This window comes from Callospermophilus lateralis, chromosome 10, assembly GCF_048772815.1.
Source record: "Callospermophilus lateralis isolate mCalLat2 chromosome 10, mCalLat2.hap1, whole genome shotgun sequence".
NCBI lineage: Eukaryota > Metazoa > Chordata > Mammalia > Rodentia > Sciuridae > Callospermophilus > Callospermophilus lateralis.
Window position 1 is genome coordinate 125,887,715 of NC_135314.1, and position 22,330 is coordinate 125,910,044.

Here is a 22,330-nt window from a genome sequence, read left to right on the forward strand (position 1 = left end):
GGGCCACTACCCCGCTTCCTCCTTGCTGAGTCTCACTCAATTCCTCCCTGTAAGATCCCTTAGGACTGCAAAGTTGCACATCCACATGCTTAGCCAGTGGTTGGCACAGGCATAGTCGTGAATGGGTGGCTCTTGTTCCTGGTGGTGGGGGACAATGCATGTGTGCCTTGGATAAGTTAGTAACTGCTCAGGATCCCCAAATGAGAAAGCGCCCTGCTTCCTGGAAAGAGCTGAGTACAACAGTCCTAGCCCTGGGACTGGGGGCATCTGAAGGGGGCTTCTCTCTGATCCTCGGCTCTGGTCTGGAGAAAGGCCCTTCCCTGGTCATGGTCGCTGCTGCATCCTCATATGTGAAGCCATGGGATTTCTCTGTGCTCTTTTGCTCAATGCCCAGATTCTCAGGTTGGTGCAGTTTGGTGATGTTTGTTGGTAGAGCAAAAACAGGACATTCTAGTCCTAGCTCAGCCACACTCACTTGTCAACTCTCCTTCGAGGAGTCACTTTGCCTTTCTCAGTCTATTTCCTTGCCTGTAAAATGGGAACAACAATATCTTCGCTTTCACTATGATCTGAGAGTAAAATTAAAATGAGCTGGGTGTGGTGGCACACACCTTCATCCCCGTGGCTTGGGAGGCCGAGGCAGGAGGATAGAAAGTTCAAAGCCAACCTCAGCAACTTAATGAGACCCTAAGCAACTTAGCAAGACCCTGTCTCAGAATAAAATATAAGGGCTGAAGATGTGGCTCAATGCTTAAGCACCCCTGGGTTCAATCCCTGGAACCAAATAAATATATGAAACAAAGTAACATATGTGAAGTGTCTGGCTCATATTAGCTCTCCAGCACATTTCCATGTGCCAGCCCTTGTGGTATTTGAATTCTGTTCTGCATAAGTAATGGCCCACAGACCTACTATATGTGCTTACCACTGATTTCTTCCCCCTTGGAACAAAGCTGCCCCAGAAAGAAACATGGGAAATGAAGGCTAACTCCCATGTTTTAGGAAAAGAAATTAAAGAAGGGCTGAGCATTGCGGGAATCAAGGAGACCTTTAACAACTAATTGCTAATTTTTAAAAGGCCACGCAGACATTTATGGATGTTTAGATTTTCTAAATGTCAGTGGGGTCCGGAAATGTGCCCTGGCGCCTTTCTGAGAGAGACTGGTTACCCAGCCAAAGCCTCCAAGCCCACTCCTGGAAGGCTCGAAGAGGTTTTCATAGGCGGGCAACAGGCCAGTGGAGACCAGTTCTCCCAGGAGATAAGAGAAGGGTCTTCGGAAACCAGCGTCTGGTGGGAGTAGGTGTAACCTGTGAAAGATCCCAAGGCCAAGTCCAGAGGGAAGTCCACCCCCACAGACAATGGATGCTGCGAGCAGGAAGCTTCCTCCCCCTCCCTCCCCCCAGGTGCAGCAGGAAGAGGGAGTGGGGATTGTATTTTTGGAGCAGCCAAGAAAAGAAAAAGAAGAGTCACTTTCTAGTTCTTTATTCAGGAAGCTGCCAGTCCCCATGCTGTGGTCACCCATCCCAAGGCTGTCCCTGGGAAGAAGCCTGGTGGGAAGGCCTTGGGATCCTGAGTGACTAGGTCCCCTCCTTGGTGAACAGCACACAGCCCCCAGCCCCCAAAGCAGAATCCATTCCCTAAACCTTGTGAGCCATACAGGGTCCTTGAGCTGAGGGAACATGGCTTCTGGGAAATTTCAGGGGGTGAAACCCACCTGCAGGGTGAAATGAATATATTAGTAAGTCCCAGAGAAAAGTGAAGGGTACCCCCTAAGCTGGGCAGTGTGAGTGCTTTGCTGGTGCACAGGTGGGTGATGAGCGGGGCGTTTCTACAGGTAGGAAGCTGAACATGGTGGTGGTGGTGGTGGGTGGGTGGTGTACGTGAGATTCGAGGATGGGTGGACATGCACAGGATGGGCTGGGAGATGGCTGGGGGTGCATGGAGGTGGAGCCTATGTAAGGGGGAGGGAGAAGCGAGTCCCCTGCAGGATGAGCAGGTGGGTGGTCAGCGTGGGAGTTGTCCAACCCGACCAGTTGGATCTATTTAACCTGAAATGGAAGAGAAAATAAACAAAAAGGAAAAAAAAAATCACAAGACACATGGGTGTTATTAATTCAGCTGAAAGAAAAATAGCCCTGAACAGATGAGCAGAACAAAACCTAATGAGATTTGATATGGAACATTTTTTTAAAAAATGCATGGTGTAGGAAAGGGTAGAAATAAACGTGGAAAAGTGATAGAAAACAGGAGGCAGCTACGTTGAACATCAAAAGCGAAAAAAATAAGTCCTCAAGGGCTGGATGGAGACCCCGCTCATCTCCATGGTAGTGAAATAGCAGCCTCCCCACAGCCCAGGGCAGTTGATCTAGTTGACTTTCCCTTGCGCTCTTTGAATGTCTGTTTTTCTGACAAGTCACAGCCTCTCTCAGCAGGCTTGATCTCCTGGGCCTGAGACACAGTCCTAGGGGACCCCTGAGCCTCACTCCCCTCCTTTTTCTGGTCCCCCAGGTGTGTCTACTTGATTTTCTTGCTCAGGAATGAGGCAGGAAGGCAGGCCTGCTTCAGATCAAGGGTCTTAGAGCCAAGCTACAGCCCTCTCCTCCTTCTCAGGAAAGGCTGGTGGGTCTTGTGTCGTGGGCCCAGCTAAGGTAGTGAGAGCCAGCATCCGGGGTGGAAAGGGGGACAGCTCACTATGCTGGTGCCTTTCCCCTCTTTTTGGCCTGGGGCCCTGGGGAGAAGAGGTCTCAGCAGGGGAGCACCTGCCTGGACAAGACCTCTGTTTGAATCTGTTTCATGCATGATATGTCTCCAAATACTCTGATTTCAGAAAGATTTTTACTGGCTGATGTGTTTAAAACCCACTGAATCAGACCAGGAGTCGACATTTCCGGTAAAGTGCCACCAAGAATGCTGGGTAGTAAGTATTTCAGGCTTGCCCACCAAGAGATCTCTGAAACTCTTCAGCAAGGCTTTGGTGGCACGAAAGTTTCCCCTGACAGTAGTGAAATAAATGGTCTTAATGTGTTTCCACAAAACATTTGGGCACAAACAGGCTGGGGTCCAAGGTTAGCCCATAGTCATAGTTTGCCAGCCACTAGACCAGACGGTTCTCAAGATTAGGCAGGTCCGCTGCAGCTGCTGGGCAGCCAGAGCCAAATCCGAAAGGTGAAGGACCCATCAGCCTGCGTTAACGTGGCCAGTCCTGGATCATGGAGCAAGTTCCCCTCCCCCACCCCATGTGTGACTTTTTCTTAGGTCTCCTTGAATTCTCTCTCCTAACATACTCCATGGGTGCCAGGTCTGCCTCCTAGAACCATCCGGAGCAAGCCCAGCAGCCCACAGCTACAACAGCCATCATATGGTCCAGAGTTTTTTGTTTGTTTGCTTCTTTCTTTCTTTTTGCAGTACTTGGGGCCCTGTGTATGCTTGGCCAAGTGTTCTACCACTGAGCTACCTCCCCCAGCCCCTTCGATTTTTTTTTCTTTTGAGACCCCGTCTTGCTAAGTTGCCTAGACTGGCCCTGAACCTGTGATGCTCTTGCCTCGGCCTCCCCAGTTGTCAGGATCACAGGCATGAGCCACTGCACCCAGCAAGTTGGTGCTGACTTGGCTTCACTCCCTTCTCTCATCCTTATGGAATGAGGCTTCAGGCCCTTGGGGACCAGGCTGCGGGGGGAAATGGTGCCCTCAGGGTGGCCTCCCTGGGAAGAAGACAGAGTCCTAATGCAGACTGAAATTAGGAACATGTGATCAAGAGGACCAGGGACTTGTCCCCACAAACCCTTCCAATTGCTGACTAGCTGACTTCTTTGAAGTTAAAGTAAGGCTTTGTATTTTACCCCCATAAGAGTCATACTCCTTGCTTGGAGCCCCCTCCCCCCCTATTTTTTAGTGGTGCATTATAATTAAACATAATAGTGGGATTCATTATGCCTGATCATACATGCAGATAACATAATTTTCTCAATCTCATTGCCCCGTACCTCCCCTTTCCCTCCCCTCCTTCCTCCCTCCCTCCAGATGATCCCCTTCCTCTACTCTATTGGTCTTCCTTCTATGTTTGTATGATCTGCCCCCTGCCCACCTTTTTCTTATTATATATATATATTTTTTTTTCTTGAGTCCTTTTTTTTTTTTTTAATTTCTTTGTCCCACCCACTAGCTTCCTCATTAGAGAGAAAATATTTCACTGTTGACTTTCTGAGTCTGGCTTATTTCACTTAGCATGATGTTCTCGGATTCCATCCACTTACCTGCAAATGACACAATTTCATTCTTAATGGTGGAGTTAAACTCTCTTGTGTATACATACCACATTTTCTTTATCCGTTGACAGGCGCCAAGGCTGGTTCCTTAGCTTGACTCTATAAACATAGGTGCTGCTATAAACATTTGTATGCCTTATCACTGTAATGTGCTGATTTGGGTTCTCTGGGGTAAATACCAAAGAGTGGGATAGCTGGCTCACAGGGCCGCTCCATACTAGGCGCACTGTGAGCAGTTGTCCCCTGAGGACTCTGCAGCCACGTGTCCCCATCTTGTCTAGCAGGGATATCATGACAGGCTTTGTCAACAGGCTTCCTTCTGTCAATAAACACCATGTTATGGCTTCCTGCTGGTTTGGGAGCCCCACGAACAGAGGAAATGGGGGGGGGGCGGGTGTATACAAATGGCTTTTGATGAACTCACATTGGATCTGTAATAGCTTTGTTTTTTCTTCAAAGAACTCCTCACCAGCCTCCTGAATAAATCTGTGAACAGCAAGTTCTGCCTCATACTCAATGGGGGCGGGTGCTAATTAAGTGCACATTTCTTTGAATATTAAAATTAAATGGCCCTGAGTTGCCATCCTCCTGCTTAGATATGCCTCCTTCCCTGCTCTCCACTGAAGAAGTAACTCAATGATGAGCTGAGCCAGGTGCTGCCCAGGGGGTGGGCTTGTGTGCACTGGAAAGGGGGGGTTGAGGAGGCAGGTGGGGGAGCCCCTGCTCAGCAGCATGTCACCCAGCCTTCTAGGGCAGTACACAACAGGCCCACCTGCTCACGCCCGGTTCATCCATCACTCAGCCTTCTCTGTAAAAGTAGGCATTTTCCCAGGGACCCCGCCCCTGCTGCTGGGGCCAGGGTGGCAGTGTGGAAAGGAGAATCCACCCTCAGCCTCCAATCTAAGCAGAGCCACTTCTCCTTCCACCCCACTGAGCTCACTCGTTCTCTGCACAGTAGCAAACTCTTCTCGGCACTTGATCTGTGATTTCTCTATTATAATCCATCTGTTGCTGGACACCAGCTCTAATCTTGTCTCTTTTCTAAACTCAGCCCCCAAGTTCTTTTTTTTTTTTTCAGGGGTGAGGGATACCAGAGATTGAACTCAAGGGTACTTGGCCGCTGAGCCACATCCCCAGCCTTATTTTATATTTTATTTAGAGACAGGGTCTCACTGAGTTGCTTAGTGCCTCACTTTTGCTGAGGCTGGCTTTGAACTCGTAATCCTCCTGGCTCAGTCATGAGCCACTAGATTATGGGCATGTGCCACTGCACCCAGCAAGTCCCCAAGTTCTTAAAAGCCTGGGTGACACTGTCTGTCTCCAGGCTTCTGCCATTTCTCTTATCCCTCTGAGTTTCTCAACATTGCTCATCTTTTTTGGATGAAAATTGGTATTATGGTAGGATCACTACATTCGAGGTTATAACATGAATTTTTTTTTTTTAAAGATTTAGGAAGGGTACCCAGAAAACCTATGAGGGATTCCTAGAACTGGAAATTTTATATATGAGGTCATATTTTTTTAAGAGAGAGAGAGAGAGAGAGAGAGAGAGAGAGAGAATTTTTTATATTTATTTTTTAGTTCTCGGTGGACACAATATCTTTGTTTGTATGTGGTGCTGAGGATCGAACCCGGGCCACACGCATGCCAGGTGAGTGCACTACCACTTGAGCCACATCCCCAGCCCTATAACATGAATTTTTTTAAATAAAATATATTGCATTTTTAATTGACACAATGACTGTGCATATTTATAGGGTACAGTGTGACATTTCAGTACATATACACAATGTGTAATGATCAGATCAGGAAAACTGGCATATGTATCTTCTCAGATGTTTGCTATTTCTCTATGTTGGGGATACTCAAAATCATAGCTACTAGCTATTTGGAAATATTTAATTAATTGTTGTCAGCCATAATTACCCAACTTTATCATTATCTTTAATTGTCATAAGAATACTTCAAGTATCATTATATCTATTTTGAAGACAACAATACTGAGGTTCAGAAAGGTCCCTGACCCATAAGCAGTAAAACCAAGATTTGCACCCAGTCATCTGGTTTCAAAGGGTAAATTTTTTCCATTACCCCAGAATGTCCCCCAGGCTATAAACCTTGACCGATTTTTTTTCTGCTGGTACTGATTATGTTCTCCTAGTTTTCCAAGATGAGCCTCAGAATGCCTTTGCTCATGGAAATTATTTTATAAATGGGGCTTCGTTTAGTTGGAATAGAACAAATTATTACAGGAGGCATTCTGGATTAACTTGTGGACTCTGCTGGGAACCTGATCACTTTTGGTTTGCAAACAATTCAAGTTACAAATGACTTTGAGATATCAAATCATGACAGAGTTCCGGACAGTGTGTTCCAAGCCTACTGGTGGGTGTTGCCAGTTTCAGGAAGAACTGTGGAGTCGCTGAATTTAGGAGGATGAGGAAATCGGTCCTTCAGAGTAGAACATTCTGAAAGAGGGTTCCAGGGGTTGCACTGATAACCCAGGGGCTCAGCATCTTGGCCACAGCTTCCTGAGAACTTTCCAGAGACACCCCTGCACGTCTCTGTTGCTTTCTGCATCTGGGTATGGGCTTGTAAATCTTCCTCCCCATCTTACCCTGCTCACCCACAGGCTCCCCAGGCATAGCCATATCCTTACGAGAACCATTACTTGAAGGAGGATTTGCTGATACCCTTTTGGGTCCTGGTAGGATTTTCTCTCTGCTCTGCATAATGACAGATTGACCAGTCAAAGGAAGCCCACTCGACACCACCTTCTTACGTTGCTTGGTCTTCCTGAGACCCTCTTTTGGCCCCATTCCTGACCTGTGTGCAGACACTGTTATTATGCGCCCCCCAACAGCTTCCTAGCCAGCCTCAGCCTGGCCAGCTGAGGTTGTAGGAAAGAGCCTGGAACAAGGAAGTAGCCATCCCTTGCTCTGCCCTAAACCTGCCCCATCTCTGTGGGTCCCCCGCTAGGGGAAGCATCCTTTCCTGACACAGTCTCTTGTATTTCCAAACCCATGGAAAGGTCCAGAAATGAGAACTGAAATTCTGCATATTCAAATTGTGGGATGAATCAGAGGGTTGACTCACGTGCCACTGGGGTGGGGCTGGGGGAGCCAGAGGAGGGGAAAGGTCCTGGCCTGTTTCTAGTTAGCATTTCCCAGTCCCGCAAAAACTGGCAGGGTCAGGCCTCTGCAATCCTGCAGGAAAAAGAATGTGCTCTGATGAACTTGATTCTTCCAGAACATTGCTTCAGGGGAGATGAGAAACAGACTGACATCCAGCTAATGAAGGCCACTTTAAGATGGAGGTGGGCAGCCTTGGGTGGGCCGATGGATGCTGGAAGAGGGCCTCTATGGTGGCTGGCATTTCTTTGACCTTAACACTGGATTTGACAGGGTGGGAAGACTGGGATGAGCAGCCCCTGCAGGGTGGGGGTTGGGGTGGGGTGGCTACTGCTCTTCAGTAAGTTACAGGGAGATTCTCCAGGTATAGAGTGTGAAAAAGGGTGAGGTTGTTGTGTTCTCCTTACATGGGCTCAAGCTCCCGAAGAAAGAAGAGAACTTTGCTCCAGGGAGAAGGTGGGGGAATGGACCGCAGAAAGCCAAGCCCCTACCCAGTTCTGTCTGCCAGGGGCCTCTATTGTCAGTGTCCCTAGATGAGAGGCCAACTTCAGGCAGGGTCCCACTGCAAGGTCTTTTCTCCCAGTTTCTTCCTGTCCCTGCACTTCCCTATCCCGGTCCTCTTATTTTTAAGGGAAGAACCTAATGGTCGAAGTTCTAGCTGACCCTGCGTTTACTAGGGCCACTGGTTGCAGAGGGTCCCAGGCTTGAGTTCTTGGGATGGCTCTGACATAAGCACCTGTCCCCACACAAAACAGGGACCAAGGAGGAAGGGGGAGGCACGCAGTGGGTCCTATTAACACAGCTCCTACTGGCTGGCTTGCCCTGCTCCTGGCTCCAGGATGCAAAGTCTCCCCAGCCTGGGGACCACTGGCTGCTACTTCCCTGAGGGCAAACAGGGGAGAGAAGCTCGAATGTAACCCTCTGGGGCTACATTTATTTCACTGCTGTTTCTTTCCACAAATGTTGGAGCTTGCTCTAGGATAGATTTGGGCCTCATTCAGGGTTGGCAGACCTTGAATCAATATGGAATGCAGAATAGTAAAGAGGAACTCAGTAGACTTGGATGTAACTGGGGCCAACTGATTAATTTTTTTTAAAACACAGATTTTTTTTTTTTTTTTTTTTTAACCAACGCAGCGGCTGACACGTCATCTGACATTTTAAAAGTTAACAATAACAGTTAAACGATCCCTAGAGTGTTTGGCCTCCTGGACAACTTCATTAGGTTAAACTCGATGGGGATTTTTGTGGCCTTGGTGTACCACACAACGTGCCATGTGAAGACTTCATAAGACAGTCAACATTTTTATGATATTTGATGATCGTTAAACATCCCACAAGCAATGCTTTCGCCAGCCAAGTCGGCAACAATGTGCTAATAAATGTGAATTTAGTAAAATAATGAGAGTCAGCAAAATCACGAACTAGCATTCTTAAAAGGAACACTTAATTCTCTGGCCCCCGTGTTGACCCCAGGGGAGTTTCTCATGTCCCCATTCCCCTACAACAGCCTGACCTTGTGCATCTTACATACACCCGCTGTGGCCTCTGCACAACTACGGCGCCACTGCATGGCCCACCCCTCCCACCTCCCACCAGCATGGGGGAGCTCCCCTCCTTCCATGTGGAGCCTTGAAAACTGGCCTTGATCCCTCCATGTCTTCCCCACACTGTGCCTTCAGGATCTTCACCATTCTGGGGTATTCCCTAGAATACCCTTCATTCTGGGCATTCCCAGATTGCACCAGCTCTCAGGAGCAGCCACGCCTCACCCTGGCTGTATTTGCCCACCAACCATCGTGAACTTCATTCCTAGTCATGGAGTATGCTACGCCCACCTTGGAGCCCCTCTGCGTGCCTCCCCCTTCCTCCTCGGTGCCCCATTTTTCTCAGTTCAGAGGGTCCCCCTCTAGGAATTTTTCACAAACCTGGGTTTGACGTCTCTCCCATCTGCTCCCGGGCACTCTGTCTCAGCATGTGCCAGGGAGTATTTTTTTTTCCAATTGTGGTGTAATATACACGACGTGAAATGGACAATTTAACCACTTTAAGCATGAAGTTCAGTGGCGTTAAGTACATTCTCATCGTCAAGCAACTATCACCGTTTTTCCCAGTCTAAACCTCAGTGCTCATGAAACACTACCTCTTTGTTCCCTTTGCCCCCCACCCTGGTGACCATTCCACTTTCTGTTGCTATGAATTTGACCACTTTAGATACCTCGTATCGATGTAGTCATACCGTGTTGTCTTTTTGCATGTGGCTTATGTCACATCCTAGTGTCCTTGTGGCCCACCCATACTGTAGCGTGTGTCAGAATTCTCTTCCTCTTTAGGTTGAATGATATTCCATTGTACAGACCACATTTTGTTTATCCATTCATCCCTCGATGGAAATTTAGGTTATCTCTACATTTTGATTCTCATAAAAAATGGTGCTATGAAGATGGGTGTACAAATGTCTCTTCAAGTCTGCTTTCAATGATCTTGGGTATATCCAGAAGTTGAGCTGCTGGATCATATGGCAATTCTACTTTTAGTTTTTGGGGAACTAACATTCTGTTTTGCACAGTGACTGTACCATTTTACATTCCCACCAGTGGTGCACAAGTTTCTGTGCATCCTTGCCCACATTTCTTGCTTTGTGTTTGTTTGTTTGTTTCATAATAGTTATCTTGTCGGATACGAAGTGATCTCACTGTGGTTTGGGTTGCTCAAGCAATTCTGTGATTGTTTTGTTTCCCACATTTTTATTGGTACATTATAATTACACATAATGGTGGGATTCATTGTTAGATACTAGTTCATGCACCTGATACAACAATATGATTTGGTCAGTATCATTCCCCACCCCCATGGGCCCTGTCTCTTTCTACTTTACTCATCTGCTGCCTTCTGTTTTCATGAGATCTACCCCCAAACACACAAACACACACACACACACACACCTTTCTTTTCCTTTTTTCTCTCTCTAGCTTCCAAATATGAAGAAAAACAGGACCCTTTCTGAGTTTGGCTTACTTCACTTAACATAATGTTCTTCGGATCCATTCATTTTTCTACAAATGACATAATTTCATTTTTCTTTCTGACTGGATAAAACTCCATTGTGTATGTATATCACATTTTCTTTATCCATTCATCCATTGATGAACACGTAGGCCAGTTCCATACTTTGCCTATAATTGTGATTTGGGCTGCTATAAACATGGATCTCTGCATATTGCAATAGTATTCTGACCAATTCTTCAGGATAAATACTGAGGAGTAGTATAGCTGGGTCATTTGTTGGTTCCATTTCTAGTCTTTTAAGGAACCTCCATACTGATTTCCATGGTGATTGTACTAATTTCCAATTCCATCAACAGTGTTTTTCTCCACATCCTCTCCAGCAATTATTGTTGTCATTCTAACTGGAATGAGATGAAATCTCAGTGTAGTTTTGATTTGCATTTTTCTAATTCCTAAAGATGTGAACATTTTTTAATATGTGTGTGGTCATTTGTATATTTGTATTTATTCACTTGCCCGTTTAGTAATTGGGATCTTTTTTTTTTTTTTTTTTGGTGGTGTTTTTTGAGTTCTTTATAGATTCTGATATTAATCCTCTGTCAGAAAAGTAGTTAGCAAAGATTTTTCCCCCATTCTATAGGTTCTTTCTTCACAGTCTTGTTTCCTTTGCTGTGCAGAAGCTCTTTAATTTGATGTCATCCATTTTTTTAACTCTTGGCATTATTTCCTGAACTTTAGCGGTCCTATTGAGAAAGTCATTGCAGTGCCCAAAAGCTGGAGTATTGACCCTATGTTTTCTTCTAGGAGTTGCATAGTTTCTAGTCTAATTCTGAGGTCACTTGTCCATTTTTAGTTGATTTTTGTGCAGACTGAGATTCTAGCCTCATTCTTCTACATATGGATAACCAGTTGTTAAAAGGCTGTCTTTTCTCTAATGTATGTTATTGGTGCTTTGTCAAAGATCAGATTATTGTATCTGTGTGGGTTTGTCTCTGTGTCTTCTATTCTGTACCTTTGATCTATGCATCTGTTTTTTTGTGCCAATACCATGCAGTTTTTGTTACTAAAGTTCCACAGTATAATTTGAAGTCATGATTTGATGCCTCTAGCATTGCTTTTTTGGCTTAAAATTTCTTTGGCTATTCTAGGTCTTTTATTCTTCCAGATGAATTTTAGGACTATTTTTTTTTTCTATTTCTATGAAGAATGTCATTGGTATTTTGATGGGGATTGCATTGAATCTGTATACTGCTTTTGGTAATATGGCCATTTTACCAATATTAATTCTGCCTATCCATGAACATGGGAAGTCTTTCCATCTTCTTGTGTTTTCAATTTCTTTCTTCATTATAGAAGTCTTCATCTCCTTGGTTAGGTATTTTTTTTTAGGATATTGTAAATAGGATTATTTTCCTGATTTCTTTCTCAGTAGATTCATTACTGAGGTATAGGAAAGCTATTGATTTTTGTTTGTTGATTTTGTAACCTGCTACTTGGCAGAATTTGTTTATTAGCTCTAGCAGTGTTCTGGTGGAGATTTTTGGATCTTCTAAGTGTAGGATCATATCATCTGCCAACAGTGATAGTTTGATTTTTTTTTCCTTTTCTAATTTTGTCCCATGTTGTTTTTTTAAGATCTGCCTACCATAATAGACTGAAATTTTTTTTGTATGAAAAATGCCTGGGCCTCTCCATCACCTTCATATCTCCCACTCAAGCAGAGGGTCCACCCAGTCACTATTGGCAAAAATAACTAAATGACTGAAGAATGAATGGATCTTGGTCCAGGTGTTTCTTCAGGACTCAGCACTCCCCCTTTATGCCTGCGAAGCAGGCATCATCCATATTGCAGTTGAGGGGACAGGTGCTTGGACCTACGCACAGTCTTTCTTTCAGTGGCTGAGCTGGGATTCGGAGCCAATTCTTTGAACCCCTCTCTCAGTATTATCATTTGTGTTAGTCACTTTTTCATCTCTGTTGGCCAAAATACACAACTTAGAGAAGAAAAAGTTTATTTTGAGCTCACGGTTCCAGGGGTTCAGTCCATAATTGGCAGACTCCACTGCTGTGAGCCTGAGATGAGGCAGGACACTATGGCAAAAGGGTGTGGTGGAAAAAAACTGCTTAGCTTATGTCAGCTGGAAAGCAGAGAGAGAAAGAGGAGCCAAGGAACTAGATATAATCTCCAAAGGCACACCCCCAGTGACTTGCTGCTTCCAGCCATGCTCCACCTGCCTATAGTTATCAACCACCTAGTCCATTCAAATTAGGACTCACTGATTAGGTTATAGCTCTCACAAATTAACCACTTCACCTCCTACAGTAACACAGTAGCTTTGGGGGACACTTCATATTAACCTATAACATTATTTGACCTTAAACTATTCTTGAATGTAATTTAGATCTGGTCCTGACACCCCATTAGCCTCTGAGGCAACACGCCACAGAGAGCTATTGTCACACCAAGGGTGGCTCAGCGAAACACACTTGCAAGTGACAACAGCCTGAGGTTTTAGGGAACTCTGATTTTGCTCATTTCCTCATATAAAATAAACCTGAAAATTTATTTTGAATATTTGGAAGTAAATACTCATTTAAAAACTTAGCAGCAGCCTATTTATTTATAGATCCAAAGCATATATGCTGGCTCTTTAGAATTCATTGATTTGGTCAAAACTGGTGCAGGGAAGTGAGCAGAGGAGTGTTAATGCCAGCTGATTTGAGTGACCATGCAGCTGTGTTGGGCCATTTGGCTATGCTGGGTCAGGTGGGTTTGTGTGAAATACCTGAGCCCTTCCCAAGCCAGGCAGCCTGCTCGGTCCTCAGTCCTGCATATGCACATCTGGTGTTGAAAAGGGCATAGAAGCCATGGCATTTGCCATCATTCATTGTAAGGACTAGCGCAGCCTGTGATAAGGAATAACCCCTCACCTTGGGCCAGCAGCCCAGGGTGCCTGAGAGACTACTGCACCGAGGACAGCCTGTGAGAGTGAGCCTCCTCTGCCTACCTGGCTCAACAGCAGCCTCCCCCCTTCTGCTGTGCTTGGCCTCTCCCTAGAACCTTCTGAGGCCTTTCAAAGTCCAAATTGCTGGCCTATGAAGTCACAGATTCAAGACCAGAACCCACATCCCAGGCTCCCAGTACAGTCCTTCCAACATCTGTTGGCCTTGCTTGCCTACAACCACCAGGACTTCCCCCTGGGGACCTGCCAGCACCATTCCCAGATCTGGGTGTTGGATACCAGTCAGTGTTGGTGGAAGGATTCCTGAGTGGGGTGGGGGTGGATCAGACAGCCCCTGGAGCTCTGTCTCAGCAGAAGCACTTTATAATCATGTGCTTCTAGACCAAAAAGTGACTGTCCTGAGGATGGGAACCTAGCAGCATTGCTGAGCCACCCCAGCCTTCCTTCAGGGGTGCAGATACAGACACCAGGCCTGCTTACTGTCCAGCAATTTCAACTTCACATACCCAAGCCACTTTCTGGAACCATAACCTTCTAGGTCTTAATGGTCCCTTGTGCAGTCCCTCTATAGAGCTACCTTATGGTCTCTACTCCAAGGGAAACTAAGGCTCAGAGAGGTTTAGAAATTTGCTGAAGATTACCTAGCTACCTCGGTATAATCAATTTCTTAACTCCCTATGCTGTGTATTTATTGTATCTTATTGCCAAATTTCTTCCTGCCAACCCCCTTCTAGGACACCTCTGCCTGAGAGGAAGTAGGTATAAGGTTCCAGGTACTTTCAGAGGTCAACGACCTCTTATGTTTGAATGTGACCAGGGGATGAAGACTTCTCCCCAAGCCTTTTGCTCCCATCGCTGAAAAATGTGTGCTCCATCTTCAAAGCTACCTTTCAGACTTGGTTTCAGTGTGGACTTTGATTCAGATACCTGCAGAATCAAATCCCAGATCTGCCCCCCAAACCAGCCACCTTAGGTAGGTCAAGAACATCTGTGAGCAGGAGACTATGTATATCACAGACTGAGGACAGTGTCTGGCTCAGCCTGTCCAGGGAGATTTAAAAATCCTGGTGCTGGAACTTGAGTCTCTACAGTAAAGTCTGTACCAGGGGAGAAAGGCTCACTCCTCCCCCAGGGAAGAGGAGGTGATAAGTGGGGAGGATGGGTGCAGGAAGTCAGCCCACACCTGTGCAGGCCTAGGGCCAACATCAGGAAGAAGGGCAATGAAAATGACCCAAGAAATGAGGGAGCCATTGTTAAATTTGGAGCATGTTCATTTATGAAAACCTTTTTAAATTTAAAGTGTGTGTGTGTGTGCATGCATGTGCGTGCTTGATTTAAAAATCATCATGTGTTCATTGAAGAAAAATGAGAAAATAAACTGAGGCAGACCAAACAGATGGATTCATCCCATCACATAGAAGAGAGCTCATGGTCTTCCAAAGGTTTTGACTCCATATTCAGGTAGTGCACACAAGTTTTATAACTTAGGGATCATATTCTTCTTCAAACTACTACTAGTTAGTTTGGAAGCCTAACCAGATGTTGTAATGTCTTTCCAAGTTAATAAGCTATATCCTATCTCTGTGTCTACGAGGCTGTCTATTATTTTATCCTGGAGTTAGACCACTGCTTGAATTCTTCATTGGAAAGTGGGATAATGGGAATGCAATGGAGGAGGAAGGTACAGAGGAACACTAACGGATGTCTGGGGACTGGCATCTTGCCAGGGTGCTCAGTTTCCTGCCCACAGATGGTACAGGGTCTAGATGATCTTGACCAAAACAGAAGGCCTGCTCAGCTTTGCTTTTCCTGGGACTGCCCTCGATGCCCTATGGGAGACCCCTGGGCCAGCAATTTTCAAGCATGTCTTGTATACCAGGGTAGAGACAGGCAGTGGTGGGGCCACGCTGGATGAGGCATGTGTGGGAGACGGGAAGGGACAGTAAGGAGGGAAGACCCCCACAGTCCCAGTCAACATCCAGGACAGCCCTGAGCACAGGAGAATCCAATATGGAAGCAGATCTAGTCCATGCCCCTCACTTATCTTCTCCATGGGACTTTGAAGCCCTCCCAGCTCTGGACCACACCCACTCTGAGAGTGCTGCAAATGAAGATCAAGCTGAATCCCATTAGTATTATTCAGATCCATGATGTCAGTGATTTCCCTTGGCCAGAAGAGGGCAGGAATTAAAGGGGTCTTGTAGAAAGGAGCCCCTCAAAACTCTCAAGGACTTGGGGATACAATATTGATTGCTTAGTATGGGCCCAATTAAGAGCAGAGGCATAAGCTGGGCTCGATTGCACACTCCTGTAATCCCAGGGGCTCGGGAGGCTGATACAGGAGAATTGTGAGTTCAAAACCAGCCTCAGCAATGGCAAGGTGCTAAGCAACTCAGTGAGACCCTGTCTCTAAATAAAATACAAAATAGGGCTGGGGATGTGGCTCAGTGGTGGAGTGCATATGAGTTCAATCCCCGGTACCCCCCACAACCCCCCAAAAAGAACAGAGGCATAGAAGCACTGCCCAGCTTGGCCAGATCCACAGTCACAGGAACTGTAGTACCCACAGGCCACATGGAGGCCCTCCCACAAGGACCCCAAGTGCAGCCTAGCTCCTTTGGTGCAGCCTCAGCTTCCCCTTCTATGATACAAGAAATTGCACTAGAAGGCCTCACAGTCCCTTTAGCTTACAAAGGTCTGTGGTTCTTGGATTCTGCCCAGGTATGGCAAGGTCACTGAATGTCTTTGGCAGTAGGGTCCTCCAGTATGACCTGATGCTGGGCTCATTAAGGAGTGAAAGCTCTAGAGGTCCTGACCCACGCGGGACACAATCAAGGCTGAAGGGGACCCTGTCTTCTGTGGGACAGAATGACCTCTGTCCTGGTGAAGAGAATGTTGGGGACCCAGATCTGCAGGCCAACAAGCTAGAGCTTTGATCATGGGTCACCCACCCCTTTTCCAGGTGGGTGACCCTTTGGGCACTGGCCATGCTCAGCTGTTCATTACCACCCAGGGAGGAAGCATGGACATCATGAGAAGCAGCTCCCTCTTCCTCCTGGAATGGGCCCCACATTCTACCTTTCTCTCACCTTTGTCTCTAGAGTCCCTTCTGCCAGCTAAACAGAAAGAGTGATCCTTGGGAGCCATGTTCTCTCTGCCAGCACAGCCTCTGGCCCTGGTTTGGTTCTTCCCCAACGTCATGGGAGAAAGGCCAGGATTAGAGGTCAGCTGGTGGATCCAGTTGTGGTGACCAGAGCTTCTCCTTACAGGGAACAGCAGCCGCTTCCAAGCTGATCTCTGTCAGAAGCACTGGCAGGACCTGCCCCCTACTAAGTGCCAAAGCACCGTGCAGGACACTCGGAAGGAGACCAGCAGCATGTGGAGCCTGATGGTGATGGCCCAGCTGCTGGCCGGCATCGGGACAGTGCCCATTCAGCCTTTTGGGATCTCCTATGTGGATGACTTTGCAGAACCCAACAACTCACCCCTGTATATCTGTGAGTCTTGGGCCTGAAGAGGGCTGTGGGGAGAGTCAGGCCTGGCTGGAGCACTTGCCAAGGTCCTGGGACTGAAATGAGGACTGACTTTGGCCAGAACACAGCAAATGAGTGCAGACTATCGATCCTGAATCAACAGCAGCTTTATCCCTGTCCAGTCCTCCAGGCATAGTCCAGGCACATGTGTCCTCTGAGCTATCCACTTAGAGACAGGTTGACCTCAAACAAGCACATAGAAAACAGATAGCAAGTGACCCTCTGCATGCCCAGATCCTTCCCTTGGAGCAAGCCAGTGAGCTCCTGGAGGCCCGTAACCCAGACCAGACAGACCACACCCACAGGCTCCAGACCCCTCAAGCTCCTGCCAGGGTGACCAGAACTGTCACCTGCAGGGAGTGTCTCCATCAACACACCCAGGCTATCATTTTTTAAATGCTAAGACCATTTTCCTTCCTGGACAGCAGGTCTCTGGCAGTTGGCTGGAGGAGAAACCCATTTGGTTCTGTGTGTCTTGGCATCTCGAGTGGTCTGGCCTCGTCAGTGGGAGATAGTGTGGGCTTGTTAGGTCCAGAGGACAGATGGTGACATCTCAGGGATCCCCCTGGGCTTGGAAGCCTGGAGCTGCCAAACCTTCTCAGCCCTCCTCAAACTCTTTTCCTTTGCTTTCATTTCCAGCCATCTTGTTTGCCATAGCTGTATTTGGACCGGCTTTCGGGTACCTGCTGGGCTCTGTCATGCTGCAGATCTTTGTGGACTACGGCAGGGTTGACACAGGTAAGCATGTGCAGAAGACACCCATCCTCATCACCTGTTCCGTGGAGCAGCCCATCAGCCTCCCATTGATCAGGGCAGAGAATGAGGCTTCACCTCAGTTGCTCATGGCCACCCCACACTCCACTTCCCCACTCCTGAAGTCCCTCTGACAGTCAGGAGCAGAGCCTGTTCCTTTGCTCACCAGGGCCCCTGCCAGATCTTGTGGGTAATGAGCTGCCAAAGCAAACACACTTTTTGCACTCAAGTAGGAAACCTTGAACCCCAAGGCAGGACCCCACCTGTTATCACCCCACCTGCCCATCTTGGTGGTGGCATGAAAAAGACTTCTCGGGTTGTTTGATTTTCAGAAGTTGCTTTATTGCTTAAAAGCAAAATATTTGATAAGAACTCTGTTGAAGGAAAAAAGAAACATTGCCCAAGACATTCCTTATGATAATGACACACATCCAGAAGAACGTGACATGGTGTTTTACCGGTGGGCCCTAGTTTTGTGTCTCATCCTGTTTCCACCTGTTCCTAGATGAGTGATCTTGGGCAAGTAACTCCACCTTGCTGTGCTTCAGGTTATTCATCTGTAAAACTGGGCCATTAATAGTAGAGTTCTTCTAAAGATTAGAGTGAGTCTGATAGATATTAAGAGATCAGCAGATGTGAGCTTGCATTTAAAAAAAAATGGTATAGACTAAGTCACAGATACCTTAAATGAAAAAGTAAAGTCCAAAGATATGAACACCAGGACTCAGAAAGCCGGCCTCAGCATGCATTCAGCCAGGGATTCTTGCCTTTGTGGGCATGCTCTACCCCAATGAGCCTTCTGCAAGACAGGGAAGGGTGGAAGAGAGATGGGCAAAGTGCTTTCCAAGTTCAAAGGCAAGAGAGCTCCTGCATGAGACAACTGGGGAGGGCTTTCTAGGGAGATGATGCCTGCATGGAGCCATGGCGGGTGGGTGGGACATTTGCACAGTCGTCACGAGAAGGAAGGCCTTCCCAGGTGGATGAAACCCCCCATCAGAGCCAAGAGGGTGGAAAGAGTAGGGAGTACAAGGTGGGGGATGGTATGGGAAGTTCCCACTCGCCAAAGGTACTGGGAGGTAGGACCGAGTCAGATCCGCAGGAAGGTCACCCCCTGCAACATCAGGGCCCATTCACCCAGGGCAAGGCCTGTCCATCTCAGAAAGAACTGGGCAGGTGCTAAACACACCTGTGCTGCCTGAGCCTAGATGACTATCCCTAGGGGCTGTCAGACTACAGTGTCATCTGCCTGTACATCAAGAGGAAGTGGCGAACCAAGGGGAGTTTTGTGCCTCTGGATCGAGCCATCTGTGCCCTTTGCTGGCCTTTCCTGAGTTGATTGATACTTGGCTGTCCAAAGAGACCAGCAACTGAGCTCCCTGCATACCCACATCAGTGCCCAGGGATGCCTGTCATTGTGTGACTGGGAGCCATTCTGCCAGCTTCTCCTTCAGAAACACAATGGCAGACTTCTAGATGTGGAAGAGCTTCTCCCCTGGGGGCCAGGCAGGCCACGCTGTTAATGGCTGCTTCCTCTAGCTCCTAAGCATTATGGGGCCTCCTTTATTTAGGGAGTAATAAAGCTGGGGTGTGGTAGAGTTTAGTGGTTAAGATTAAGATGGCTCATGGTTAAGGTTTGTACACCTTGGTCACCAGGAAGACTTAGGTTTGAAATTGACCCATGAAATGATACTCAGTGACTTTAACCTTGGACGAGGGACTTGACCTCTCAAACTCCAGTTTTCTGATAGGTTAGAGGTGAATGGATGTAACTCCTACTTCATAGACTTGCTCAGTAAAAGACACTCCCAGATCAGCTGGAAATAAAACAGCTGGGAATAAAATCCAGTGAGGGGAAGGGGCTGCTCCCTTCAGCCTGGGGCTTTTCTGCTATTCAGCTTCATATGCAGTGTCCTCGGTTCTTCAGCAAGAGCAGAATGACCTGGAAAGGAAATCTCCAGACCCAGGTTCTACCTCTGTCTCCAGGCTTGTCCTGTGAGGAAAAAAATCTAAAATAATAAAAAGGAAAAACAAAAACAAAAAAAAAAACACTGAATAGAGTTTCTTTTTCCAGTAAGGTGAGCCTATGCATTTATTCAACAAACACCTGTATTCTTTGGTTTCTCTCCAGCTGCAGTTAACTTGAGCCCAGGTGACCCTCGATGGATTGGAGCCTGGTGGCTGGGCCTGCTCATTTCTTCAGGCTTCTTGGTTCTCACCTCTTTCCCCTTCTTTTTCTTTCCTCGAACAATGTCCAGAGGAAAAGAGGTAAGTTGTTGGAGGCCACAGCACCACCCAATAGGAGTTTAAGAAAGAGATGCAGGTGTGGAAAAAGGAAAAAAGAGATGAGAAGTAGCAGCGGGCTAAGCAAATTCTGGGTGAAACGGTAACAAGTTCAATGATGTAGAGCATCTTAGGGGCTTTGAGAGATGAAGGGACTGGTGGACGTCTAGCCTCGTCATTCATGTTCCTTTACCATGATGGCATCTCAAAAATCATGAGACTTCCAGGGTCTGGAAAACACTGAGTTCATCTATGCATCTGCTGGTCATATGTGCTGGGGACAGAAATCCAGGGAGGATGATAACAGAGGACAGGGAAGAGAAGACTAGGGGAAGGATGTGAGGCTGAGGGCCCAAAACTTGTTCTGAACTTGTCTGGGCACTTCAGTGACTGGGCGACCACTTGAGTGGCAATGTGGCAGCTAGACTGAGGCTGGGGAGTCAGGATGGAATGAAATCTGGAGACGTGAAGAGGCACAGGTGAGAGATGGAGAATGCACTGAGGATCAGGCGGTGGCCGTCAGGGCGCTGGGACAAGGGCAAGGCCAGACGTCCCTTGAGGGGTCCCGAGAAGGACTCGGCAGAGATCTGGTTGGAGAAGAAGGAGATTGTGTTTGTGCCCCGATTTTGAGCCAGATATGGAGCTCCATGTTTGGCAATGAGGCCTGTGAGATCTGGGCCCAGCTGTGGGAAGAGGGGCAGGGGAGGAGGACCTTGGCTTGGAGTGGGGAAGAATTCCTGAGGTTGGCAGCATGACCTGGTGGACTGGGGGTCAGACAGATCTGGGTTTGAGCACAACTCTGCTGCTTATAAACTGGCCAGTTGATCTTGGGCCAGTTGCTTTGTACCAAAGCTTCCTCTTCGTTAAAATACTCAAGATAATTAGACTACCTACCTGGGAAGGAAGTGGTGAGGAGCCAGACATTGCAGTGGATGGGAGCATCTGTCACTGGTGACGCAATCCCCTGCAGGACCCTAATGGTGACAGCACTCAGGGGCCTGCATCTGCAGTGGTTTGGAACTGGGGCCTCGAGTGGGGCTGCTGCATTCAGAAGAGGCAAGTTCACGGAGTTGGGTTCCCAGAAGGTGCAGGCAAAGTGCAGGGACAGAGCCAGAGCCTGGAGCAGGACTTCCCTGTGGGTCCCGGGAGGAAGCAGGGACCCCAAAGAGGAGACCAAGACCGAGATCTGAAAACAGGGGACATTCTAGATCCTAGGGTCCTAGAAGCTGACAGCCCCTGAAATCTGAGCATAGGGAAGAAGTGTAGCCATGACATACAGACAAGGGCTGGGATCCAGGAAGACACCTTTGGCATCGGTCATGGGAAAGTGAGACATGAAATAATGTGGCCATAGATATCAGGAGAGGCCTTGGCGCAGATGCACTGCGGTCAAGGCTCCAGGCTCTCTGAGGCGCAGGTGGTGTTTGCGTCAGGGGCACATGCTCTGGGTACTTTCTCAGACACACACCAGCCTTGAGCCTCTGAGACCAGGGGATCACAGGCTCTGTGAAGGGCCATTAATGCTCACCCCTTTTGCTGCCTCCAGAGGTCTCCTGCCATAGTCGATGAGGCGAGGAAGTTGGAAGAAGCCAAGTCCAGAGGCTCCCTGATGGATTTCATTAAACGTAACTGACCACCCCGCTGCCCTGGGTGGGCTGGCTCTGGGTGGTTGTGGGGGAGGTGGTCAGGTGTGTGGTAAGGGACATTAAAAGCAGGTGGTCTGTAGGCAGAGGCAGTTTGTACTGCACGGTGAAGTCTGACCCCCCCCCCCCGTCCTGTCCCTCCTCCCTGCATGTGGGGGTGGCAGTCATGGGAGGAGACAGTTTTCCGTGTTAATCCCAGATTTCTTTTAGACACAGCCTGGTTTTAGCCCTAGAGCATGTTCTGTAGGAGCCGCCGTGGCTGGGTGGCCCTAGACTGGTCCTGCACTCTTGGTTCCTCAGAGCAGGACGGTTGGCTGGTCTCAAGGTCGCCTGGGCCCTGACAGCAGTCTGCTTGCAGGGTTCCCCCGCATCTTCATGAGGCTCCTGATGAACCCGCTCTTCATGCTCGTGGTCCTGGCCCAGTGCACCTTCTCCTCCGTCATCGCCGGACTTTCCACGTTCCTCAACAAGTTCCTGGAGAAGCAGTATGGCGCTTCCGCGGCCTATGCCAACTTTCTCATTGGTTAGTCCAGAGGGGGCTGCAGGCCTGGGGCCGCTCTGGCTGAGGGAGAGACCAGACCGGACACAGACAGGAGACAGGAGGACTTGCCCAGGAGAAAGCATTTTAAGGACATTTTTCCTGGTTGGCAATCTAGAATGTTCTTGGCAGGTTTCTGGGGCTCTCATTATTCCATTCAGGAGTGGGTGGAGGCTGGGGGCTGCCTTCCTCCCTGTTCAGGGGCTGGAAGTCTG

The 22,330-nt window shown here is 47.8% G+C and overlaps 1 protein-coding gene across 1 annotated transcript in view; it reads left to right on the plus strand.

The window, feature by feature from the left end:
• Positions 1 to 22,330, plus strand: part of Slco2a1 (solute carrier organic anion transporter family member 2A1) — an 87,317-nt gene that overhangs the window by 51,753 nt on the left and 13,234 nt on the right. Inside the window, exons 4-8 of the mRNA XM_076867724.2 lie at positions 16,638 to 16,865; positions 17,541 to 17,639; positions 19,783 to 19,919; positions 21,481 to 21,559; positions 21,936 to 22,100. Coding sequence (XP_076723839.2) covers positions 16,638 to 16,865; positions 17,541 to 17,639; positions 19,783 to 19,919; positions 21,481 to 21,559; positions 21,936 to 22,100 — 708 coding nt within the window. The remainder of the gene's footprint in view (positions 1 to 16,637; positions 16,866 to 17,540; positions 17,640 to 19,782; positions 19,920 to 21,480; positions 21,560 to 21,935; positions 22,101 to 22,330) is intronic.